The sequence below is a fragment of the Saimiri boliviensis genome, chromosome 5 (assembly GCF_048565385.1).
Source record: "Saimiri boliviensis isolate mSaiBol1 chromosome 5, mSaiBol1.pri, whole genome shotgun sequence".
Taxonomy (NCBI): Eukaryota; Metazoa; Chordata; class Mammalia; order Primates; family Cebidae; genus Saimiri; species Saimiri boliviensis.
In genome coordinates, this window is record NC_133453.1 from 108,623,506 (window position 1) to 108,644,743 (window position 21,238).

General features: G+C 40.4%; 1 protein-coding gene across 3 annotated transcripts in view; it reads left to right on the forward strand.

Annotated features, from left to right (window-relative positions):
* WDR33 (WD repeat domain 33) overlaps nucleotides 1-21,238 on the forward strand; it is a 117,544-nt gene that overhangs the window by 28,853 nt on the left and 67,453 nt on the right. For all 3 annotated transcript variants that reach the window (XM_003931598.4, XM_074399807.1, XM_074399808.1), the window contains exons 2-4: nucleotides 16,219-16,445; nucleotides 18,549-18,617; nucleotides 19,256-19,360. In XM_003931598.4, the coding sequence (XP_003931647.1) occupies nucleotides 16,242-16,445; nucleotides 18,549-18,617; nucleotides 19,256-19,360 (378 nt within the window). In that variant the 5' untranslated portion in view covers nucleotides 16,219-16,241. The remainder of the gene's footprint in view (nucleotides 1-16,218; nucleotides 16,446-18,548; nucleotides 18,618-19,255; nucleotides 19,361-21,238) is intronic.

Genomic DNA, 21,238 nt, shown 5'->3' on the forward strand with positions numbered 1-21,238 from the left:
CTAGGAGTTCAAGAGTAGCCTAGACAACACAGTGAGACCCTGTCTCTACAAAACCAGTAGGAATTTAGCCACTCATGGTGACACATGCCTGTGGTCTCAGCTACTTAGGAGGCTGAGATGGGAGGATTGTTTGAGCCCAGGTATTTGAAGCTACAGTGAGCTGTGATTGTAGTACCGCACTTCAGGCTAGGTGACAGAGAGAGACTCTCTCAAAAAATAGAATAAAACAAACAAGATAATACTATAGACCTATTAGAATGTCTAAATTTCAAAGTAGCTGCCACACCAAATGCTGTCAGTGATTTGGAGCAACAAGAACTCTCACTTTGCCTGTTGGAATGCACAGTGGTACACCCACTTTAGAATATAATTTGACAGTTTCTTACAAAACCAAGCATACCCTCATCATGTGATCTAGCAATCTTGCTCCTTGGTGTTTACCCACGAGTTGAAAATACCATCTAGCCGGGCGCGGTGGCTCAAGCCTGTAATCCCAGCACTTTGGGAGGCCGAGGCGGGTGGATCACGAGGTCAAAAGATCGAGACCATCCTGATCAACATGGTGAAACCCCGTCTCTACTAAAAATACAAAAAATTAGCTGGGCATGGTGGCGCGTGCCTGTAATCCCAGCTACTCAGGAGGCTGAGGCAGGAGAATTGCCTGAACCCGGGAGGCGGAGGTTGCGGTGAGCCGAGATCGCGCCATTGCACTACAGCCTGGGTAACAAGAGCAAAACTCCGTCTCAAAAAAAAAAAAAAAAAAAAGAAATACCATCTATACAAAAACTTGCACGTGAATGCTTATAGTTTTGTTCGTAATTGCCAAAACTTGGAAGCAACCTAGATGTCTTTAAGTAGGGGAATGGATAAAGTTTGCTATATCCATAGAGTGATAAAAGTAATAGTTTAAAAAAAAAAGAAAAAAAGAGCTATTCAGACCTGAAAAGACATGCGGGAACCCGAAATGCACAGTTTCAAAATGCTCCATGCTTATATGGTTCCAACTCTATGACATTCTGGAAAGGGCAAAACTGTGGCGACAGTAAAAAGATTAGTAAATAGCCAGGGGTTTGGGGAAGGGAAGGATGAATAGGTAGAGCAGAGGATTTTTAGGGCAACAGAAACTGTTCTGTGTGGATACATGTCACTGTGCATTTGTCACAACTCAAGAGAATGCACATCAAGAGTGAGCCTATGTATACTAATACATAGGTATATATACTATGGACTTCGAGTAATGATGCATCAGTGTTGGTTCATTGATTCTAACAATTGTACCCCACTATTTGGGATATTAAGGGTGGGGAGGGCTGTGTGTGTTGAGAGAGGGGAGAGAGAGTGTATGGGAACTTCGTACTTTCTTTTCAGTTTTGCTGTGAACCTAAAACTACTCTAAATGACAAAACCCATAGCAAAAAAATTAAAATAATGACAAACTACGGCATTCATACCTGGCCACATGGCAAATATTTTTCTTGAAAATGAATGGAGGCAACATGTTGATTCAAGGAAAACAGTATTTGTTGCCAGTGATAAAAATTTTAAGTTTTCACGATAAGAATTTTGGAAAGCTTGTATCTGTCATCGTGAAGTTGAGGTTCTCAATAATTAATACATTTTACGATGAGACCAATGGTGATTTTAAGGAAAGTGATGTTTTATAAGAAATGTGATAAAAATTGAATCCAGGTCCAGGTGAGTGGATAGATTGAGCCCAGGAGCTTGAGACCAGCTGGGGCAACATGATGAAACCCCATCTTTACAAAATACAAAAATTGGGCAGGCGAGGTGTCACATACTTGTAGTCCCAGCTACTCTGGAGGCTGTGGTGGGAAGATGACCTGAGCCTGCAAGATCAAGCAGCAGGGTACCATGACTGCACCACAGTGATGAGTGAGTCTCTGCCTCAAAAAACAAAAAAGGGTAAAAAATATGATTTTAGATGACACATTGCAGTTAGTATTTCATAAACTAGTGCTTGTTTTTGGGAGGGAGGATCAAAGAATATCTGCAGTTATCTGAGAAGGCTATGAAAATACCCTTCTCTTTTCTAGATGTATAAATATGTGGATCCAGATGTTTTTTCATAATATTTTTCATATATACTTAGCCATTTTTTGTATACTTTAACCCAAATAACATATTCCAGCAGACTGAATGCAGAAGCAGACATAAGAAAGCAGCTCTTTTCAATTCAGCTAGGCACAAAAAAGATAGAAATGTGAAAAACAGTGCTACTCCTCTCACTAATTGCTTTTGGGAAGGGAAAGATAATGAGTTTATCATTATTTAAAAATTAATATTTTAAAAACATTTTGTTTTCATTTCTAATGTGGCAAGTATCCAATACCACATTAAACAAAAATTTCAGGGAATCTTCAGTGTTTTAAGGGTAAGAAAGTGCTTGCTGAATGAATGCGGTGGGTCACTCCTGTAATCCCAGCACTTCGGGAAATCCGAGGTAGGATCATTTGAGGTCAGGAGTTCAAGATCAGCCTGGCCAACATGGTGAAACCCTGACTCTACTAAAATTAGCTGGAGGTGATAATGCATGCTTGTAACTCAGCTACTCGGGAGGCTGAGGCAGGAGAATCTCTTGAACCTGGGAGGCAGAGGTTGCAGTAAGCTGAGATCACACCACTGCCCTCCAGCCTGAGCACCAGAACGAGACTGTCTCAAAAAAAAAAAAAAAAAAAAAGTAAGGGAGTCCTGAAATAAAATAATCGAAGAACTTGCTTCTGTAAGGAATCTGTTTTAGAAGTAAGCTGTCCAAATTACTTAATCCACTTGTTCCCAAATTTTGTTGCAGTTTAAAATCACCACGGTAGGAAAACCCTTTTGCTTTGTTTGCTGATGAAAGGCAAAAAAACCACATCTGGTAACCCCTGACTTTAGTCTTCACTGAAAACTTGATGGTGTTGGTTTCTCTATTCTAGTATCACACTTTTGAAATACTGAATTATTACTTCTAAGAGGAATAACTGTTTTTGTGGTTACGTGCTTTATATGTTAAAGTTAGCTTTTGAAATGGCACAAAAAACTGAATGTAAATGCCCAGTATATTATCAGGTAACTAAAATACTTCAGTAATTTTTTTTTTTTTTGAGACGGAGTTTTGCTCGTTACCCAGGCTGGAATGCAATGGCACAATCTCGGCTCACTGCAACGTACGCCTCCTGGGTTCAGGCAATTCTCCTGCCTCAGCCTCCTGAGTAGCTGGGATTACAGGCATGCGCCACCATGCCCAGCTAATTTTTTGTGTTTTAGTAGACATGGGGTTTCACCATGTTGACGAGGATGGTCTCGATCTCTTGACCTCGTGATCCACCCACCTCGGCCTCCCAAAGTGCTGGGATTACAGGCTTGAGCCACTGTGCCCGGCCCTATACTTCAGTAATTTTAAGCTAAGTATTGTAATCCCTTATTATCCATGGGGGAGTAGTACTAGGAATCCCCAACGATACCAAAATCCATATATACTCAAATCCTTTAAATAAAATGGCGTAGCATTTGCATATAACATACATCCTGCTATATACTTTAAATTTTCTTTAGATTGCTTATAATAGTATGTGAATACTATGTAAATAGTTGTTATACTCTATTGTTTAGGGAGTAATGACAAGAAAAAAGTCTGTACATGTACAGATGCAATCATCCATTTATTCACCTCAGATATTTTTCTTCCTCAGTTGAATACACAAATGCAAAACTGATAGATATAGAGAGCCTACTATACACAGTGGAAGCTGCCTCCCCAAAGTTTGTGAAAAATTTATGCAACTAAGGTTATACCTGAAAGCTAGAAATCTGGAACACTACTGCAATTGGTTAATGAAAATTGATCTTTTTTTTTTTTTTGTGACAGAGTCTTGTTCTGATGCACAGGCTGGAGTGCAGTAGTGGGATCTTGGCTCACTGCAACCTTTGCCTCCCAGGTTCAAGCAATTATCTTGCCTCAGCCTCCCGAGTAGCTGAGATTACAGATGTGCACCACCAACCCAGGCTAATTTTTTGTATTTTTTGTAGAGACAGGGTTTCACCATGTTGGTCTGGCTGGTCTTGAACTGAACTCCTGACCTCAAATGATCCTCCCACCTTGATCTTGAAAAGTGCTGGGATTATAGGCCTGAGCCACTGTGCCCAGCTGAAAATTGATCTTTAATGTCAAGTTTAGTCATCAACAAATTTATAGCAGCAGTTGTAAAACACTTGACTTCGAATATTCCGTATGTGTGTTATCAGCATGGATTTTTTTTTTTAAACCAGCTAGTGAATAACTCATGCTAACTTTTAAAGTAGAAATTTTTATTGTGATAATTGTAGATTCACTTGCATTGTAAAGAAATCATACAGAGAGATCCTTAATACAGAGAATCTGTGAATGTTACCCGTTTTCTCCCAATGATAACAAATTGTAAAACTGTAGTACATTGTCAAAAGTGGAGCATTGATAGTTATATGATCTGCAGATCTTATTTAGATTTCCATCAGTTTTACTGTACTTGTATATCTGTAGTTTTCTGCAGTCTTTTTTTTTTTTTTTTTTTTTTTTTTTTTTGAGACGAGAGTTTCACTCTTGTTACCCAGGCTGGAGTGCAATGGCGTGATCTCGGCTCACTGCAACCTCCGCCTCCTGGGCTTAGGCAATTCTCCTGCCTCAGCCTCCTGAGTAGCTGGGATTACAGGCACGTGCCACCATGCCCAGCTAATTTTTTGTATTTTTAGTAGAGACGGGGTTTCACCATGTTGACCAGGATGGTCTCGATCTCTTGACCTCGTGATCCACCCGCCTCGGCCTCCCAAAGTGCTGGGATTACAGGCTTGAGCCACGGCACCCGGCCTCTGCAGTCTTATTATATGTTTATGTTCCTGTATGCACCACCACAGATAGGCTATTAACAGTTTATCACTACAAGGGTTACCTTTTTATAACCACACCCATGCATCCTCTCTCACCCCCATTCTTAACTCTTGGCAGTCATTTCTGTTGTTTTGTCATTTTAACAATATCATATAAATAAAGCATACAATATGTAATCTCTTGGATACATTCATGTATCTGTTACCACAGTCAAGATACAGAATCTTGAACTTTAAAAAGCTATTAATTGGGCCAGGTGTGGCGGCCCATGCCTGTAATCACAGCACTTTGGGAGGCCAGATCACTTGGGGTCAGGAGTTGGAAACCAGCCTGGCGAACATGGTGAAACCCCCATCTCTACGAGAGATACCAAAAAAAAAAAAAAAAAAAGCTGGGGCATTGTGGGGCACACCTGTATAATCCCAGCAACTTGGGCGACTGAGGTGGGAGAATTGCTTGAACCTGGGAGATGGAGGTTGTAGTGGGCCGAGATGGTGCTACTGCACCCCAGCCTAACAGAGTGAGACTCTGTAGCAAAAAGTAAAAAAATAAAAAGCTATCAATTATTTTGCGATGGGATCTCATTCTGCTACCCAGGCTGGAGTACAATGGTGTGATCATGGCTCACTGCAGCCTCAAACTCCTGGGCTCAAGGGATCCTTCTGCTTAGCCTTTTGAGTAGATGGGTCACAGGTGAAAGTTTACTTTTGAAGTAGGAAGGTCTCACTATGTTGGCTGGTCGCCAATTCCTGGCCTTAAATGATCCTTCCACCTTGGCCACCCAAAGTGTGAGGTTACAGGCGTGAGCCACAGTGCCTGGCCAAAACCTACTTAATTAAACAGCTTCACTGATTATTCTTGAACAGATTGAATGGTCTCCGTGTAATTTCTCCTGATTTTTCAAGATTCATATTAATTAAAGTTGGACAGTGAAGAGAAAAGAGCATGTTGATCATTTTGTATACTGGTCCAGTCTGCTGCTCATGTAGATCCTCAAAGTTCAATGACAGATCGGCTATCAGATTTCTTTAGAGTAGATTATGTATCTTAGAACCTAGTGAAATATAAATATCTAAAACAGAGATTTCCAGGTCGAGGTTTGACTCGGGGTCCAGGAGTGTTTATGGCGGTAGGAATCTTCAAACTTTTTAATGTGTTTAAAAGTTCTGTATTATTTGCTAGCTAGTTAATGCATCAATAATTTGCTTTTGGTTAGCATTCTGTTTTTGTAGTTTGGGAAAACAAGCTTTCTTGTTCTTATCAGAAGCTCTGATTAGTGGCTGACATGGTAGGAGTTGTTGGATTTGATAATTGGATCAGATTCTGGTGCTATAGCTACTGTGGCCAGCCACAATATTCATACTGGACAGATGATATATGTGATCTTCTTTGGCTATGGATATGGAGTGGCAGCAGACATTAGGTGATAATAAGCAGAAAATACATAGGAAGGTAACAGCTCATGGTATTGTTAACACCAAGCCTTTGGCTTTCACTTGACAGGTTCCCAGAAAAATATTGTAAATATTGTGACCCTGTGTTCATACACACAAACACAATGGAAACAGAAGTTGCACAGAAACAGTTCTTTCAATGTGCAATTTCATCATGTATTGTATTTTTTTTTTTTTAACTTTTTTTTGGAACGGAGTCTTGCTTTGTTGCCCAGGCTAGAGTGCAGTGGCGTGATCTTGGCTTACTGCAACCTCTGCCTCCGAGTTTCAAGCGATTCTCCTGCCTCAACCTCCCAAGTAGCTGGGAATACAGGTGCACACCACCACAACTGGTTAATTTTTGTATTTTTAGTAGAGATGAGGTTTCACCATATTAGCCAGGCTGGTCTCAAATTCCTGACCTCAAGTGATCCACCTGCCTTGGCCTCCCGAAGTGCTGGGATTACAGGAATGAGCCACCTCCTCGCCCCTATTTTTTTTTTTTTTTTTTTTTGAAACAGAGTCTCACTCTGTTGCTAGGCTGGAGTGTGGTGGCGTGATCTCAGCTCACTGCAACCTCTGCCTCCTGGGTTAAAGTGATTCTGCTGCCTTAGCCTTCTGAGTAGCTGGGACTATAGGCGTGTACCACCATGCCCAGGTATTTTTTGTATTTTTAGTAGAGATGAGGTTTCACCATGTTGGCCAGGATGGTCTCCGTCTCTTGATCTTGTGATCTGCCCTCCTTGGCCTCTCAAAGCGCTGGGATTACAGGCATGAGCCACCTCACCTGGCCTATTTTTTTTTTTTTTTTTTTTTTTTTTTTGAGACGGAGTTTCGCTCTTGTTACCCAGCCTGGAGTGCAATGGCACGATCTCGGCTCACCGCAACCTCCGCCTCCTGGGTTCAGGCAATTCTCCTGTCTCAGCCTCCTGAGTAGCTGGGATTACAGGCATGCACCACCATGCCCAGCTAATTTTTTGTATTTTTAGTAGAGACGGGGTTTCACCTTGTTGACCAAGGTTGGTCTCGATCTCTTGACCTTGTGATCCACCCGCCTCGGCCTCCCAAAGTGCTGGGATTACAGGCTTGAGCCACCGCGCCCGGCCCCTATTTTTTTTTTTTTAATCATTAAAATAATCCTGCTTGTCAACCACATTGATTTTAGAAACTATCAATAGGATGTGATTTCTCATTTAAAGAAAAAGCATTGCTTTAGGCCCATTCATGATGTTTCATGTCATAGCATTTTTTTGATGCCAGAGCCTCACTCTACCCCCCGAATCTTAGTTTAAAACTCTTTTTACTCATTTGTAGGAAGCATACAGTAAATTCATTTTGTATGCAAGTTGCAAAATTAGTTGAGTTTTAGCTAGGTCATTTTACTATGTGTTTTAGTTAGAGATCTATTGTGGTAGAATATTTTGAATGGTAGTCAGAAATATTTGGTTTATTTGGTATATTTTGGATTATGTTTGGTTGGGAAAAAATTACATTGGCCTTGGTATGCTGAGTGAATTAGAGAGATTTATTTACTTTCTTCTCTCAAGTATTTCTTCCCCCACACCCCCTGCCCCCATACTTGCCTCATGTCACCCAGAATTTAAGCTTCTTAAGGCTGACTGATGATATAAGCTTCCTGTGCTATATCCCTTGTAATAGTGCCTGGCACACAGAGTATTAGTATCTTAGTGTAGTAGTAGCTTCTCACATTACTCTCTGAGATCTTTTGTAGTGATAAACGCTCTGCCGCCCAGGCCGGAGTACAGTGGCATGATCTCAGCTCACTGCAGTCTCTGCCTCTTGGGTTCAAGTGATTATCGTACCTCAGCCTCCTGAGTGGCTGGGATTACAGGTGCCAGCCCAGTAAAAATTTAGCCCAGCAAAATTTTTGTATTTTTAGTAGAGAGTTTTGCCACGTTGGCCAGGCTAGTGACTCTCGACCTCAGGTTATCTACCTGCCTTGGCCTCCTAAAGTGCTGGGATTACAGGCGTGAGCCACTGCACCCAGCCAATAATTAAAAAAAAATTTTTTTTTTTTGTAGAGATGGGGGTCTTGCTATTCTCTCTAGGCTTGTCTGGAACTCCTGGCCTCAAGAGATCCTCCTGTCTTGGACTCTCAAAGTTTTGGGATTACAAGCATGAGCCACCGCATCCGGCCCTATATCTTCAATTATAATTTCAGTATCACCACATGACTGAGGTTATACAAGAAGTTATCTTGTGAGCATTTGGGAGAAGAAACAGAATAGGCCAGGCGCAGTGGCTCATGCCTATAGCCCCAGCACTTTGAGAAGCTGAGGTGGAAGGATCGCTTGAGCCTACAAGTTCTGGACCAGCTTCGGCAAGAACGTGAGATGCTGTCTCTACAAAAAAATGAAAAACTTAGCTGAGGCCAGGTGGAATACACCTGTAGTCCTACCTACTTGGGAGGCTGATACAGGAGGGTCACTTGAGCTTCAGTGAGCTGTGATAATGCCGCTGTATTCCATCCTGGGCAACAGAGTGAGACCCTGTCTCAAGAAAAGCAGAATTACAATGTTGGTATGGACTTGTGCATACAAACATTGGCACACTAAGTCTGAGTGTTCCATCCTCTTCAATAGTGTAGTAACCACATTGTTGAAAGATACAAATTTAATGCAAAATAGTGTTTTTGAGACATGGAACTCATTCTGCAGGTTGAAAAAACAGAGAGAAATTGACTGGTTTTCCCAATTTTCTTGAGCAGTTGAAAGCCTAAGGCTAAGGATGTGATGCAAACTTTTGTGTACTTAGGATCTTTATATTTGCTAAAAATAGAGAAGGGGACCAGGCACTGCAAAGTCTGAAAACTACTGTACTATGAAATTAGGAGTCATGTTTAGTGAATCAGAATTGTGTGCACTGTATCTGAGGCAATGTATATATGTAAAGTAGACGCCTGATTAATTTGTGCTGATTTCTTGAAACATTGAAGGTTTGTGTATAGGAGAGGCTTGATGAATTTAACGTTTCAGGCCGGGCACGGTGTCTCACGTCTGTAATCCCAGCACTTTGGGACGTCAAGGTGGGTAGATCACAGGATCAGGAGATAGACACCATCCTGGCCAATATAATGAAACCCCGACTCTACTAAAAATAAAAAATTTAGCCGGGCGTGGTGGCACGCACCTGTAATCTCAGCTACTCAGGAGGCTGAGTCAGAAGAATTGTTTGAACCAGGGAGTCAGAGGTTGCAGTGAGCCGAGATCACGCCATTGCACTCCAGACTGGCAACAGAGGGGGAGAGTCCATCTTATTAAAAAAAAAAAAAAAAGTTTCAGACAGATTTTTGTCTTTGGCAGTTTGGTTCTGTTGTTATTATATATGGAATAACAATAGGCAAATTATTTGTACTCTTTCTACCTCAGTTTCTCCTTCTTGCACCCTCCTTTCCCAAACTCTGTGTCTCTTCCTCTCTACCCTAGATATGAGATGAATATGTTCTGGGGACTAAGTAGTTTAAATTGTGGTGTTCTGTTAGCATACCTTAAGTCAATACTGCAGTGTGTACAAATCACAGTAATTACTAGGGCAGAGGTCTTCTTTCTCTCTTTGCATTTGGTCATAAATCTAGATCTTTGCAGTTTAATCCCAAGTAAAGCCTAGAGATAATTGTAATGACTTTTTTGAGGATTGGTTTTTTTCTGTTTTGGTCACTAACTTTTCAGTCTCACATGTTTTCTGCTAAGCCATTGTATCATTATTGCTCAAATATTTTTTCTTTTTTTGAGGCAGAGTCTCACTCTTACACCCAGGCTGGAGTGCAGTGGTGTAATCATGGTTCACTGCAGTTCACCTTCCAGGCTGAGGTGATTCTGCAATCTCCGCCTCCCCAGTAGCTGAGACTATAGGTGTGCACCACCAGGCCTAGGTAATTTTGCATTTTTTGTATTGACAGGGTCTTACCTGGTGGTCTTGAACTCCTGGGCTCAAGCAATTCACCTGTCTCAGCGTCCTGAAGTGTTTGGATTACAGGTGTGATTGTTCAATGTTTTTGGCAACCTATGTTGAAGGAGAGTCTGGAGGTATTATGTTTTGACTGCCACTCTTAGTTAGCTAGGGCTGCCATAACAAAGTACCATAGACCGGGGATGGGAGGGGAGCGAATTAAACAGTAGAAAGATGTCTCTTCACAGTTCTGGAGGCTGAAACTCCAAGATGAGGATGTGAGCAGGGCTGGTTCCTGGAGAGCCTCTCCTCTCTGCTTGTAGATGGCTGCCTTCTCTCTGTGTCCTCGCATGGTCATCCTTCTGTGTTGTCTGTGTCCTAATCTTTTTAAAGGATACCAGTCAGATTGAATTAGGGCTTTACATCTAAATAGAATCACACTGGGAGGTACTGGAGATTAGGACTTAAACTTAGGAATTTTGAGGGGGGACACATTTCAGCCTATAACTACTCTGTTGTGATTTTGGCCAAGTAACTTTATAGTGTGCAGGATATGAAGCTGAAATGTATAAGGTATAGGTGAAGCCTCCTCACTGTATTGTGAAGAGATTTTTGTTTTAGTTTTATTTTAGGCGGATGTTAGTTTGAAATATACTTGTACTTATTTTTTCTTGTTTTCTTCATGCTTGACCTTTGTTTCTGAAACACCAGTAGTACTTGACCATTCAAGGAAAAGTTAAAAGCCCTTTTTCAGAACCAGTTTTACTTAACAGATTTGTAAATGGAAAGATTATTTTCCCATCTTCTGTAAGTTTTTAAATGAAGGATTGATATTTTTCTGTATCTTTAACATATGAATTATTCCAAAGAGTATAAGTAACAATATTTTTTTGTATTTGACTTCAGTCATTTTCCACGTATTGTAGAGTGAATCCTTGATGTGGCTTTTGGTTGGTGCTATGTATCCACATACTCACCACCCAGCTTCTACAGTCTTCAACTTTCTTTTGTTTCATTTGCTGTCCCTTAAAATTTTTTTTGCAGTGGGCCGGTTGTAATGGCTCACACCTATAATCCCAGCACCTTGGGAGGCTGAGGTGGATCACCTGAGATCAGGAGTTTGAAACTATCCTGACCATCATGGCCAAACCCCGGCTCTGCTAAAAAGACAGAAATTAGCTGGACATGGTGGTGTGAGGTTATACAGCTACTTCGGAAGCGAGGACAGGAGAATTGCTTGAACCTGGCAGGCAGAGGTTGCAGTGAGTTGAGTTTGCACCACTGTACTCCCACCTGGGCAATACGGTGAGACTCTGTCTAAAAAAAAAAAAAAAATTTTTTTTTTTAAGTATATTAAGCTCATTTTTAAACTGAGGTAAAAGTCACAATACAAAGAATTCACTGTTGTAACCATTTTAAAGTGTATAATTCAGTGAGATTTGTTAAATTCACAGCTTTTTGCAGGTACAACCTCTGTCTAGTTGCAAGACATTTTCATCATCGCAAAAGGAAATTCTATTTTCATCAAGCAGTCATTTTCCATTCCGCTCATTCTTCAGCCCGTGGCAAACACTAATCTTTTAGCTTTTTGTCTGTGTACATTAGCATGTTCTGGATTTTTCATATAAATGCAATCACACAATATGTGACCTTTTTGTGACTGACTTCTTTCACTTAGGATAATGTTTTTGATATTCATCCATGTTGTATTTATATCAACTTAATTTCTTTTGGGGGGCAGAATAATATTTAAATCCCTTTTGACTTGTGAAAAAAAAAATCTGTGTTCTCATTTTATGGTAATAACATTAGAAACTTAGCCAGGCATGGTGGTGCATGCCTGTAATTCCAGTGACTTGGGAGGCTGAGGCAGAATTGCTTGAACCTGGAAGATGGAGGTTGCAGTGAGCCAAAATCACACCATTACACTTCAGCCTGGGCAATAAGAGTGAAACTCCATATCAAAAAAAAAAAAAAAAAAAAAAAAAGAGAAACTATACTGTTAGAATAATTTTATTCTAATATAATTAGATACTTGATTGGGAAGTAAAAAAGTCATAACTTTATGGTTTTGGGCCAGGCACTGTGACTCATGTCTGTAACCCCAGCACTTTGGGAGGCTGAGGTGGGCAGATCACCTGAGTTTGGAAGTTTGAGACTAGCCTGGCTAACATGGTGAAACCTTGTCTCTACTAAAAGTACAAAAATTAGCTGGACATGGTGGTGGATGCCTGTAATCCCAGCTACTCAGGAGGCTAAGGGAGGAGAATTGCTTGAACTTGGGAGGTGGAGGTTACAGTGAGCCGAGATTGTGCCACTGTACTCTCAGCCAGGGTGACAGATTGAGACTCTGTCTCAAAAAAAAAAAAAAAAGCTTTTGGGTTGGGCATGGTGGTGACTCATGCCTATAATCCCAGCACTTTGGGTGACCCGAAACAAGTGGATTGCTTGGTCTCAGGTGTTCAAGACCAGCCTACTAAAATACAAAAAAATTAGCTGGGTGTCGTGGCATTCGCCTAATGGCTGAGGTGGGAAGGTCGCTTAGGCTGGTAAGGCAGAGATTGCAGTGAGCTGAGATTGCAGCACTCCACTCCAGCCTGGGCAACAGAGGGAGACCCCTATCTCAAAAATAAAAATGCTTTCCAACACTGCTTTCTTTTAGAATTACTGGCCCAGGCATCTAAATTAAAGCTGGTGATTGAAATTGGAATGCTGAAACTTAATTGGATTCATGTAATAACTGAATAAACAGATTCCTCCATTAGCTTCATTAAATCAACTTCTTAGTGCTTTTGTGCAGTTTAATTCACACACAGCTCTAAGACATAGAATATTTTTCATCTTATTTCAAGCTAACGTTGCCAAGGACCCTCTGGGATTGCTTCAGAGTGGTGGAAATAACAACAGGTTGAATGCATTTTTTTTTTTTTTGAGACGGAGTTTAGCTCTTGTTACCCAGGCTGGAGTGCGATGGCGCAATCTCGGCTCACTGCAACCTCCGCCTCCTAGGTTCAGGCAATTCTCCTGCCTCAGCCTCCCGAGTAGCTGGGATTACAGGCACGTGCCACCATGCCCAGCTAATTTTTTGTATTTTTAGTAGAGACAGGGTTTCACCTTGTTGACCAAGATGGTCTCGATCTCTTGACTTTGTGATCCACCTGCCTCGGCCTCCCAAAGTGCTGGGATTACAGGCTTGAGCCACCACGCCTGGCCCTGAATGCATATTTTATTGCACCATTCATTTTTGGTGTGTGAAAGTCAGGATTTCTTTTCCCTTCACCTCTCCTCCTTGTTATTATCTTATTATTCAGATTTAATGGTCTTAGAAGGGAGCAAAGTGACAATGCTGAGTAAAATAATACTGAGAATATTTCATCCAAACGGAACCATACATTTTTTTAGGCTCATTATTTAGTGTCTAGAGTGTGAGATAAGGTAGTTTTAAGAATACAGACAAATAATGGTGGCTACAGTCTTTTCTGCTTTTGAAACAAAAGCAATTGTGGACGTGTTTCCAATGTCTCTCCTTTATTGTGTTTGCAGTAGTTTTTTTTTTTTTTTTTTTTTTTTTTTTGAGACGTAGTCTTGCTCTGTTGCCAGCGTGGAGTGTAGTGGCGTGATCTCGGCTCACTGCAACCTCCACCTCCCGGGTTCAAGTGATTTTCCTGCCGCAGCCTCCTGAATAGCTGGGATTACAGAAGTGCACCACCACACCCAGCTAATTTTTGTATTTTTTAGTAGAGACGGGGTTTTACCATGTTGGTCAGGCTGGTCTTGAATTCCTGACCTTAGGTGATCTGCCCTCTTCTGCCTCTCATGCCTACAGGCATGAGCCACTGCATCTGGCCTGTAATAGTTTATTTTATTATTTTATTTTATTTCTGAGACAGGATCTTGTTCTGTCACCCAGGTTGGAGTTTGGTGGTGCTATCATGGTTCACTGCAGTTTTGACTTCCCAGGCTCAAGTGATCCTTTTACCTCAGCTTCCTGAGTAGTTGGGACTGCAGGTGCTCCCTAGCATACTGGGCTAATTAAAACTTTTTTTTTTTTTTTTTTTTTTTTTTGGTAGAGCTGGAATCTTGCTATGTTGCCCAGGCTGGTCTTGAACTTTTGGCCTCAAGTGCAGTCCTCCTGCTTGGCTTACCAAAGTGCTGAGATTACAAATGTGAGCCACCATGCCTGCCTTGATTTTTAAAATGTGCTTAAAATTTATTTTAAAATGCATATTTGTATTATTGGCATGTAAATTTAAATGCAGAGCATTAAATTAAAAAACTATAAGGTCTTGACAGTTTTCAGATATAAACTTAATGTTACCTTTATAAATATGTAAATATACATACTGAGAAATAAGTTTCTTTGGTATTTTGCTCCTGAAATTTGGGCATACGTACTTTTTTTTGTTCATTATAGATATAAAATAAGACAGTTTCTTTTTCTTTCTTTCTTTTTTTTTTTTTGAGACGAGTTTTGCTCTTGTTACCCAGGCTGGAGTGCAATGGCGCAATCTCGGCTCACCGCAACCTCCGCCTCCTGGGTTCAAGCAATTCTCCTGCCTCAGCCTCTTGAGTAGCTGGGATTACAGGCACGTGCCACCATGCCCAGCTAATTTTTTGTATTTTTAGTAGAGACAGGGTTTTACCATGTTGACCAGGATAGTCTCGATTTCTCAACCTCTTGATCCACCCACCTTGGCCTCCCAAAGTGCTGGGATTACAGGCTTGAGCCACCGCGCCTGGCGACAGTTTCTTTTTCTGTACTTCTCCTAGGAAATTTAAAAGGACAAAAATCAAATTTTAAAGAGCATTTAATGAATCTTGTAGAAAATGGAGTCTTAACGATAAACATAAAAATAGTAAGTTTTACTGTCAAAAATCTAAGTGAAATTTTAATTAAAAAAATATAAGTCCAGGCTTGGTGGCTCATGGCCTGTAATCCCAACACTTTGGGAGGCCAAAGTATGAAGATCTCTTGAGCCCCAGAATTTGAGACCAGCTTGGGCAACACGTGAGATCTTATCTCTAGAAAAAAGAAAAAAAGAGTGAACAGTTCCCATTGATTCTGCCTTCTTTTATTCCATAAACATAAACATATACCCATCCACTAACTCATACATACACACCCTGCCCCAAGCTGTTATGAATTGTGCTTTTTTTCCTCCCATCAGGCATAATTTGACAACAAATACCTGTTAGCACTTACTCTGTGAATTAGTCTTTCCCTGCCCCCTCCCTCCCTCCTTCCTTCTTTCCAACAGGGTCTCTCTCTGTCACTCAGACTGGAGTGCAGTGGCACGATCATGGCTTACTGCAACCTCAAAATTCTGGACTCAAGTGATCCTCCGGTTTCAGCCTCCAGAGTAGCTAGGACTACAGGTGCATGCTATCATGCCCAGCTAATGTTTTTATTTTTTTGTAGAGGTTGGGTCTCACTATGTTCCCCAGGCTGATCTTAAACTCCCGGCCTCAAGCGAGCCTTCTGCCTTGATGTTAGTCTTTTTCAAAATGTTACTGGTCTGTCATTGATCTAATATAGTCATGCACCACAAAGTGACACTGTGGTCAATGTCAGTGTGGGACCACATATATGATGGTGGTCTCATAAGATTATAATATAGCATTTTTATCATAATTTTCTATAGTGTCTTTTCTGTGTTTAGCTATGTTTAGACACATGATTACTTAATTTTGTGTTACAGTTGCCACTAGTATTCAGTATAGTAACGTGCTGTGCAGGTTTGTAACCTAGGAGCATTAGGCTGTACCATGTAGCCTAGGGATTAATAGTAGGCTATACCATCTAGGTTTGTGTAAATACAACTCTGTGACACTTGTACAATAATGAAATTGCCTAAGGATGCATCTCAGAACATATCCCTGTTGTTAAGTGATGCATGACTGTAGTTTATGTTGGATAAGGGAAAAGAAGTGTAAAAAGTGTCAATTTAAAAATGTTTTCAGGCATATTGCAGTGCGGATATTTGTAGTGAAAGTGCTTTTTCCTTATCCTAGTATCCTAGAAGGAAAACATCACCATGGCTACAGAAATTGGTTCTCCTCCTCGTTTTTTCCATATGCCAAGGTTCCAACACCAGGCACCTCGACAGCTGTTTTATAAGCGACCTGATTTTGCACAACAGCAAGCAATGCAACAGCTTACCTTTGATGGAAAACGAATGAGAAAAGCTGTAAACCGAAAAACCATAGACTACAATCCATCTGTAATTAAGTATTTGGAGGTAAGCCTAATCAATGTACTTCAGATGACCAAACTTTGGTTATTTATTTATTTATATTTTTATATTTTTTGAGACAGAATTTCTCTCTTGTTGCCCAGTCTGAGGAGTGCAGTGGTGCGGTTTCAGCTCACTGCAACCTCTGCCGCCTGGGTTCAAGTGATTCTCCTGCCTTAGCTTCCCAAGTAGCTGAGATTATAGGCACCTGCCACTATGCCTGACTAATTTTTGTAGTCAGAGTTTTACCATGTTGGCCAGGCTGGTCTCAAACTCCTAACCTCAGGTGATCTGCCTGCCTCTGCCTCCCACAGTGCTGGGGTTACAGGCATGAGCCACTGTGCCCAGCCAAGAAGATGATTTTTTAGATGTAGTGTAATAAGGTGATTTTTTTAGATGTAGTGTAATAATAAGTATGTATACCTTTCTTTTTTTTTTTTTTTTTTTTTTTTTTTTTTTTTGAGACGGAGTTTCGCTCTTGTTACCCAGGCTGGAGTGCAATGGCGCCATCTCGGCTCACTGCAACCTCCGCTTCCTGGGTTCAGGCAATTCTCCTGCCTCAGCCTCCTGAGTAGCTGGGATTACAGGCACGCGCCACCACGCCCAGCTAATTTTTTGTATTTTTAGTAGAGACGGGGTTTCACCATGTTGACCAGGATGGTCTCGATCTCTCGACCTCGTGATCCACCTGCCTCGGCCTCCCAAAGTGCTGGGATTACAGGCTTGAGCCACCGCGCCCGGCTGTATACCTTTCTTAGTTGAATTCGTGAGATGAGGTGGAATTTCAAATTGGCTCATTTAGGGAGAACCTCAAGCCATTATTACTTTGTAAAATTCTGTGCCTGTATCATCTTCTAAAAAATCATTAAAGTTAGACTGCATTTTAGAAATACAATTTGCTCTAAAAGTTCACAAATTAGAAGAGAGTACTTTCATTGCTAGGCCAACCTTAAAACCCTTGTTAAACCTGCATTGTATATGAAATAATGCAAGACTACCAACATAGGAATATTTTTGTGGGAACTTACATTCAGAACTGCAACTTTGGGTTTCAGAGACAGGGAAGGAAGTACATGGATTCTCCTGCTTCCAAGCCCTGGTGGCAGGTACTTCTTAGAGACAGCAAAAGGGCTTTCCGTTCAAGGGTATTGAACACCTGGTGCAGTCCTATAGATTATAAGCAACTTTGGCTTAGTAAAGGCAAGCAGGGGTCTACCAACAGCTTCCCTTTAGAGTTCTTTATTTACTTGTCTTAACGCAGGAATTAGCAGTATTAGTAATGCACCCTATTAGGTTCACTGGGTTTAGGTCTGTTCTATGAAAATTGTCTGCTTTTCATTACCTTAGGCCTGTGGTTAAAAACGTATTTGCATATTGGGCCTAATTAGTATGTTGCAGGCATACAGGAGAAAGAGATTCAGAGATAAAGACAGATTTTTTGATTTTTCTGGAAATTTCAATTGCGAAAGTAGACTCGGAAAGAGGTTGAGAGAAATCAGGAAAATCAAGGGCAAGATATGAAGAATTGTTTTGTGCTAAGGGCTTTGAAGAAATTGGAGATGTCTGTCTACCCCCTCTGCTGTTTCCTTTTTTTAAGATAGATACTGTTGGGGCCAACAGTTTAAGTGGGTTGGGGCTAATATGATAAAGTGAGTAGGCAAGGTTTTTTTGTGTTTTTGTTTTTTGAGATGGACTGTGGCTCTCTTGCCCAGGCTGGAGTGCAGTGGTACCATCTTGCCTCACTACAACCTCTGACTCCCCGGTTCAAGCAGTTTCCAGCTAATTTTTGTATTTTTAGTAGAGACAGGGTTTCACCATGTTGGCCAGGCTGATCTCAAACTCCTGACCTCAAGTGATCCGCCTGCCTTGGCCTCCCAAAGTGCTGGGATTATAGGTGTGAGCCACTGGGCCTGGCGAGGAGGAAGGTTCTAAGCAATGTTAGTAGGATCAGAAGGGAAAGCTCTCTAAGGCACCCACTATTTGTTTTAGAAAACAGTATTTTAAAATCCTGTTTGCTATTCATTTAATAGCTTATGTTTTGTTAATAATTTCAAATTGAGTATAATTAGACCATCTAGTCAGTAATTGATACATTTATTTACTTAACAGAACAGAATATGGCAGAGAGACCAGAGAGATATGCGGGCAATTCAGCCTGATGCAGGTTATTACAATGATGTAAGTATATGATGTGTCATACTAACTTAATAAACACTTCCTTGCTTGAATATTTTAGCTTAAAAATATGTGGCTTCAAGTCCAAAATGGTCTTTTCTTTTTACATTTTTATAATTAAAATATTCCCAAAGAGATAATATAACATGTCTGTATAGCCGTGGGTTATATTTTTGACTCAATTTAGATTTTCCTTTTAATCTAATGATGGGTACATAGAAGTTGAATAATCTAAAATCTTATAATGGAAAGTTAATTTTGACTTTCTTAAAACTTAAATTTGAACTTAATTAGCTTTATGTGAACCTATTTAATTGTGTTAACTTTGAGTACTAACTGGGGAAGTCTGGTGATTTTCTTGTTTGTTTAATTATAATGGGTATTTAACTTTCCTGTATCTTACGTTTCTTCACTTAATTAATAGACTAATTGTTTTTTTATTTTGTTTTGTTGTGTGTGTGTTGTTTTTTTTTTTTTAATTAATAGACTAATTGTAATAATCCTTTATCATCGTTTTTATGGAAAAGTTTTATAGGGTCCCCAGTTTGTCTTAAACGTTGAAGTCATTACCTTGCCATATTTCTGATTTCTGCTTTGTATGTAGTCAGGAGCTCTAAGAACCCAATTTTCCTTTTTTGTAGCTGGTCCCACCTATAGGAATGTTGAATAATCCTATGAATGCAGTAACAACCAAATTTGTTCGGACATCAACAAATAAAGTAAAGTGTCCGGTATTTGTTGTTAGGGTAAGTATTCTGTTGGATATTTGGGTGGGGGGGGCGAAATTAATTTTGAGTTACACAACAAATTTATTTGACAGGGCAAAGAAAATGAAACATTATTTTAAAAGTATATCTGGGCTAATAATTGGTTTATTCCTAGTAACTTTATTTTAAACTATCCAGTTGTTTATCTATTACCATTAAGGGAGGTACCACTTTGGGATTGTTTTTCTTCATGTGGTAATTTCTGTAGAATTCTCTCTGAATACATGGATACATACTGTAGCAGGTCTCAGAGTTGTCTTTGAATAGGAATGCTTTTGTTACTGTATACAAAGCAGCATCCCAAGATAAATGAAAAATACTTAGGAATTACTAGGCAGGAAAATATGTGAGAGGGCTGAAGAATAGTAGTGTACCGTGTACCGTAAGTTTTAGTTCTGTGAAGGTACCTAGTAGGCACTTAATATATTTAAACTGAAATTTAAAAAATATAATTTAAAATTATAACCCTTATTTTTATAGATGGTAATGTATCATTTTCTTCTTTGTGTTTCTATTATTCCACTTCCTAGCTAATAGACTTGTTGGTCAACAGTATCCAGAGGTGTAGAATGGTTAACAGTCTAAGTTGAGCAAATAACAGTTGGAAAAAAAAAATGAGACCGAGAAAAAACAATTGTGGCAAACATTAGTGGCAGATGAGGAAAATAAGCAGATCTTCTGATACCAGAGGAGTATCACAGCAAGGAGAACCAAAAGGTCTTGGGAGAGAGATGTCAGTCTGAACTCCATGGAAATAGCTGCATTTAGTATTAGGCCTCCTATTTGCCTCAGTGGCCTTAGGCAGTAGAAACATCAGTAAAGAGCCAGGCATGGTGGTTCACGCCTGTAATCCCAGCACTTTGGGAGGCAGAGGTGGGTGGATCAACTGAGGGCAGGAGTTTGAGACCAGTCTGACCAATAGTATGAAACCTCGTCTCTACTAAAAATACAAAAAATTAGCCAGGCGTGGTGGCGTGCACCTGTAATCCCAGCTACTTGGGAGGCTGAGACAGAAGAATTGGTTGAACCCAGGAGGCGGAGGTTGCAGTGAGCTGAGATTGTGCCACTACACTTCAGCCTGGGCAACAAGAGCTAAAGTCCAACTCAAAAAATAAAAAGAAACATCAGTAAAGAAACATTGTGGCCAGGCATGGTGTCTCATGCCTATAATTCCAGCACTTTGGGAGGCTGAGGTGGGCAGATCATGAGGTCAGGAGTTAGAGGTCAGCCTGGCCAATATGGTGAAACCCCATCTCTACTAAAAATACAAAAAATTAGTTAGGTGTGGTGTCGTGCACCTGTAATCCCAGCTACTCAGGATGCTGAGGTAGGAGAATCATGGTTGCAGTGAGCCAAGATCGCACCACTGCCCTCTGGCCAGGGCAACAGAGCAAGACTCTGTCTTGGAAGAAAAAAAAAGAAAAAAGACAAACATTGTTATGTGAGTACAGGCAACCAGTGTATAGTATAATTTTTTTTCTAATCAGGGGAATTTGGTCAAAGGGTTATGATGTGCAGCTAATTTTAATATCCTTTTAACATAACATGGCAAACCTTTTTGGAAAGAATAAAATCCAAGCACGCCATATCTGATAAGGTGGGTAAATGCTCTCATGTGGGGATTATGCTATAAGGTTTTAGGAAGAATTTGTACATAGTAGAGGCACAGTCACAAAAGGTGTTAACGTATAAAGACTGTGGGCTCTGTATCTACAGTTTGGTTGTCTGTAGTATTGACTGGGTTAGGATCCATACCAGATAACAGAAACTAGAAAGGGAGGAGGCTTTTATCTGATAATCAAAACTGTGACTTACAGGTAAACAGTAAAAAGCCAAACTGTCACATATATTTGTGTA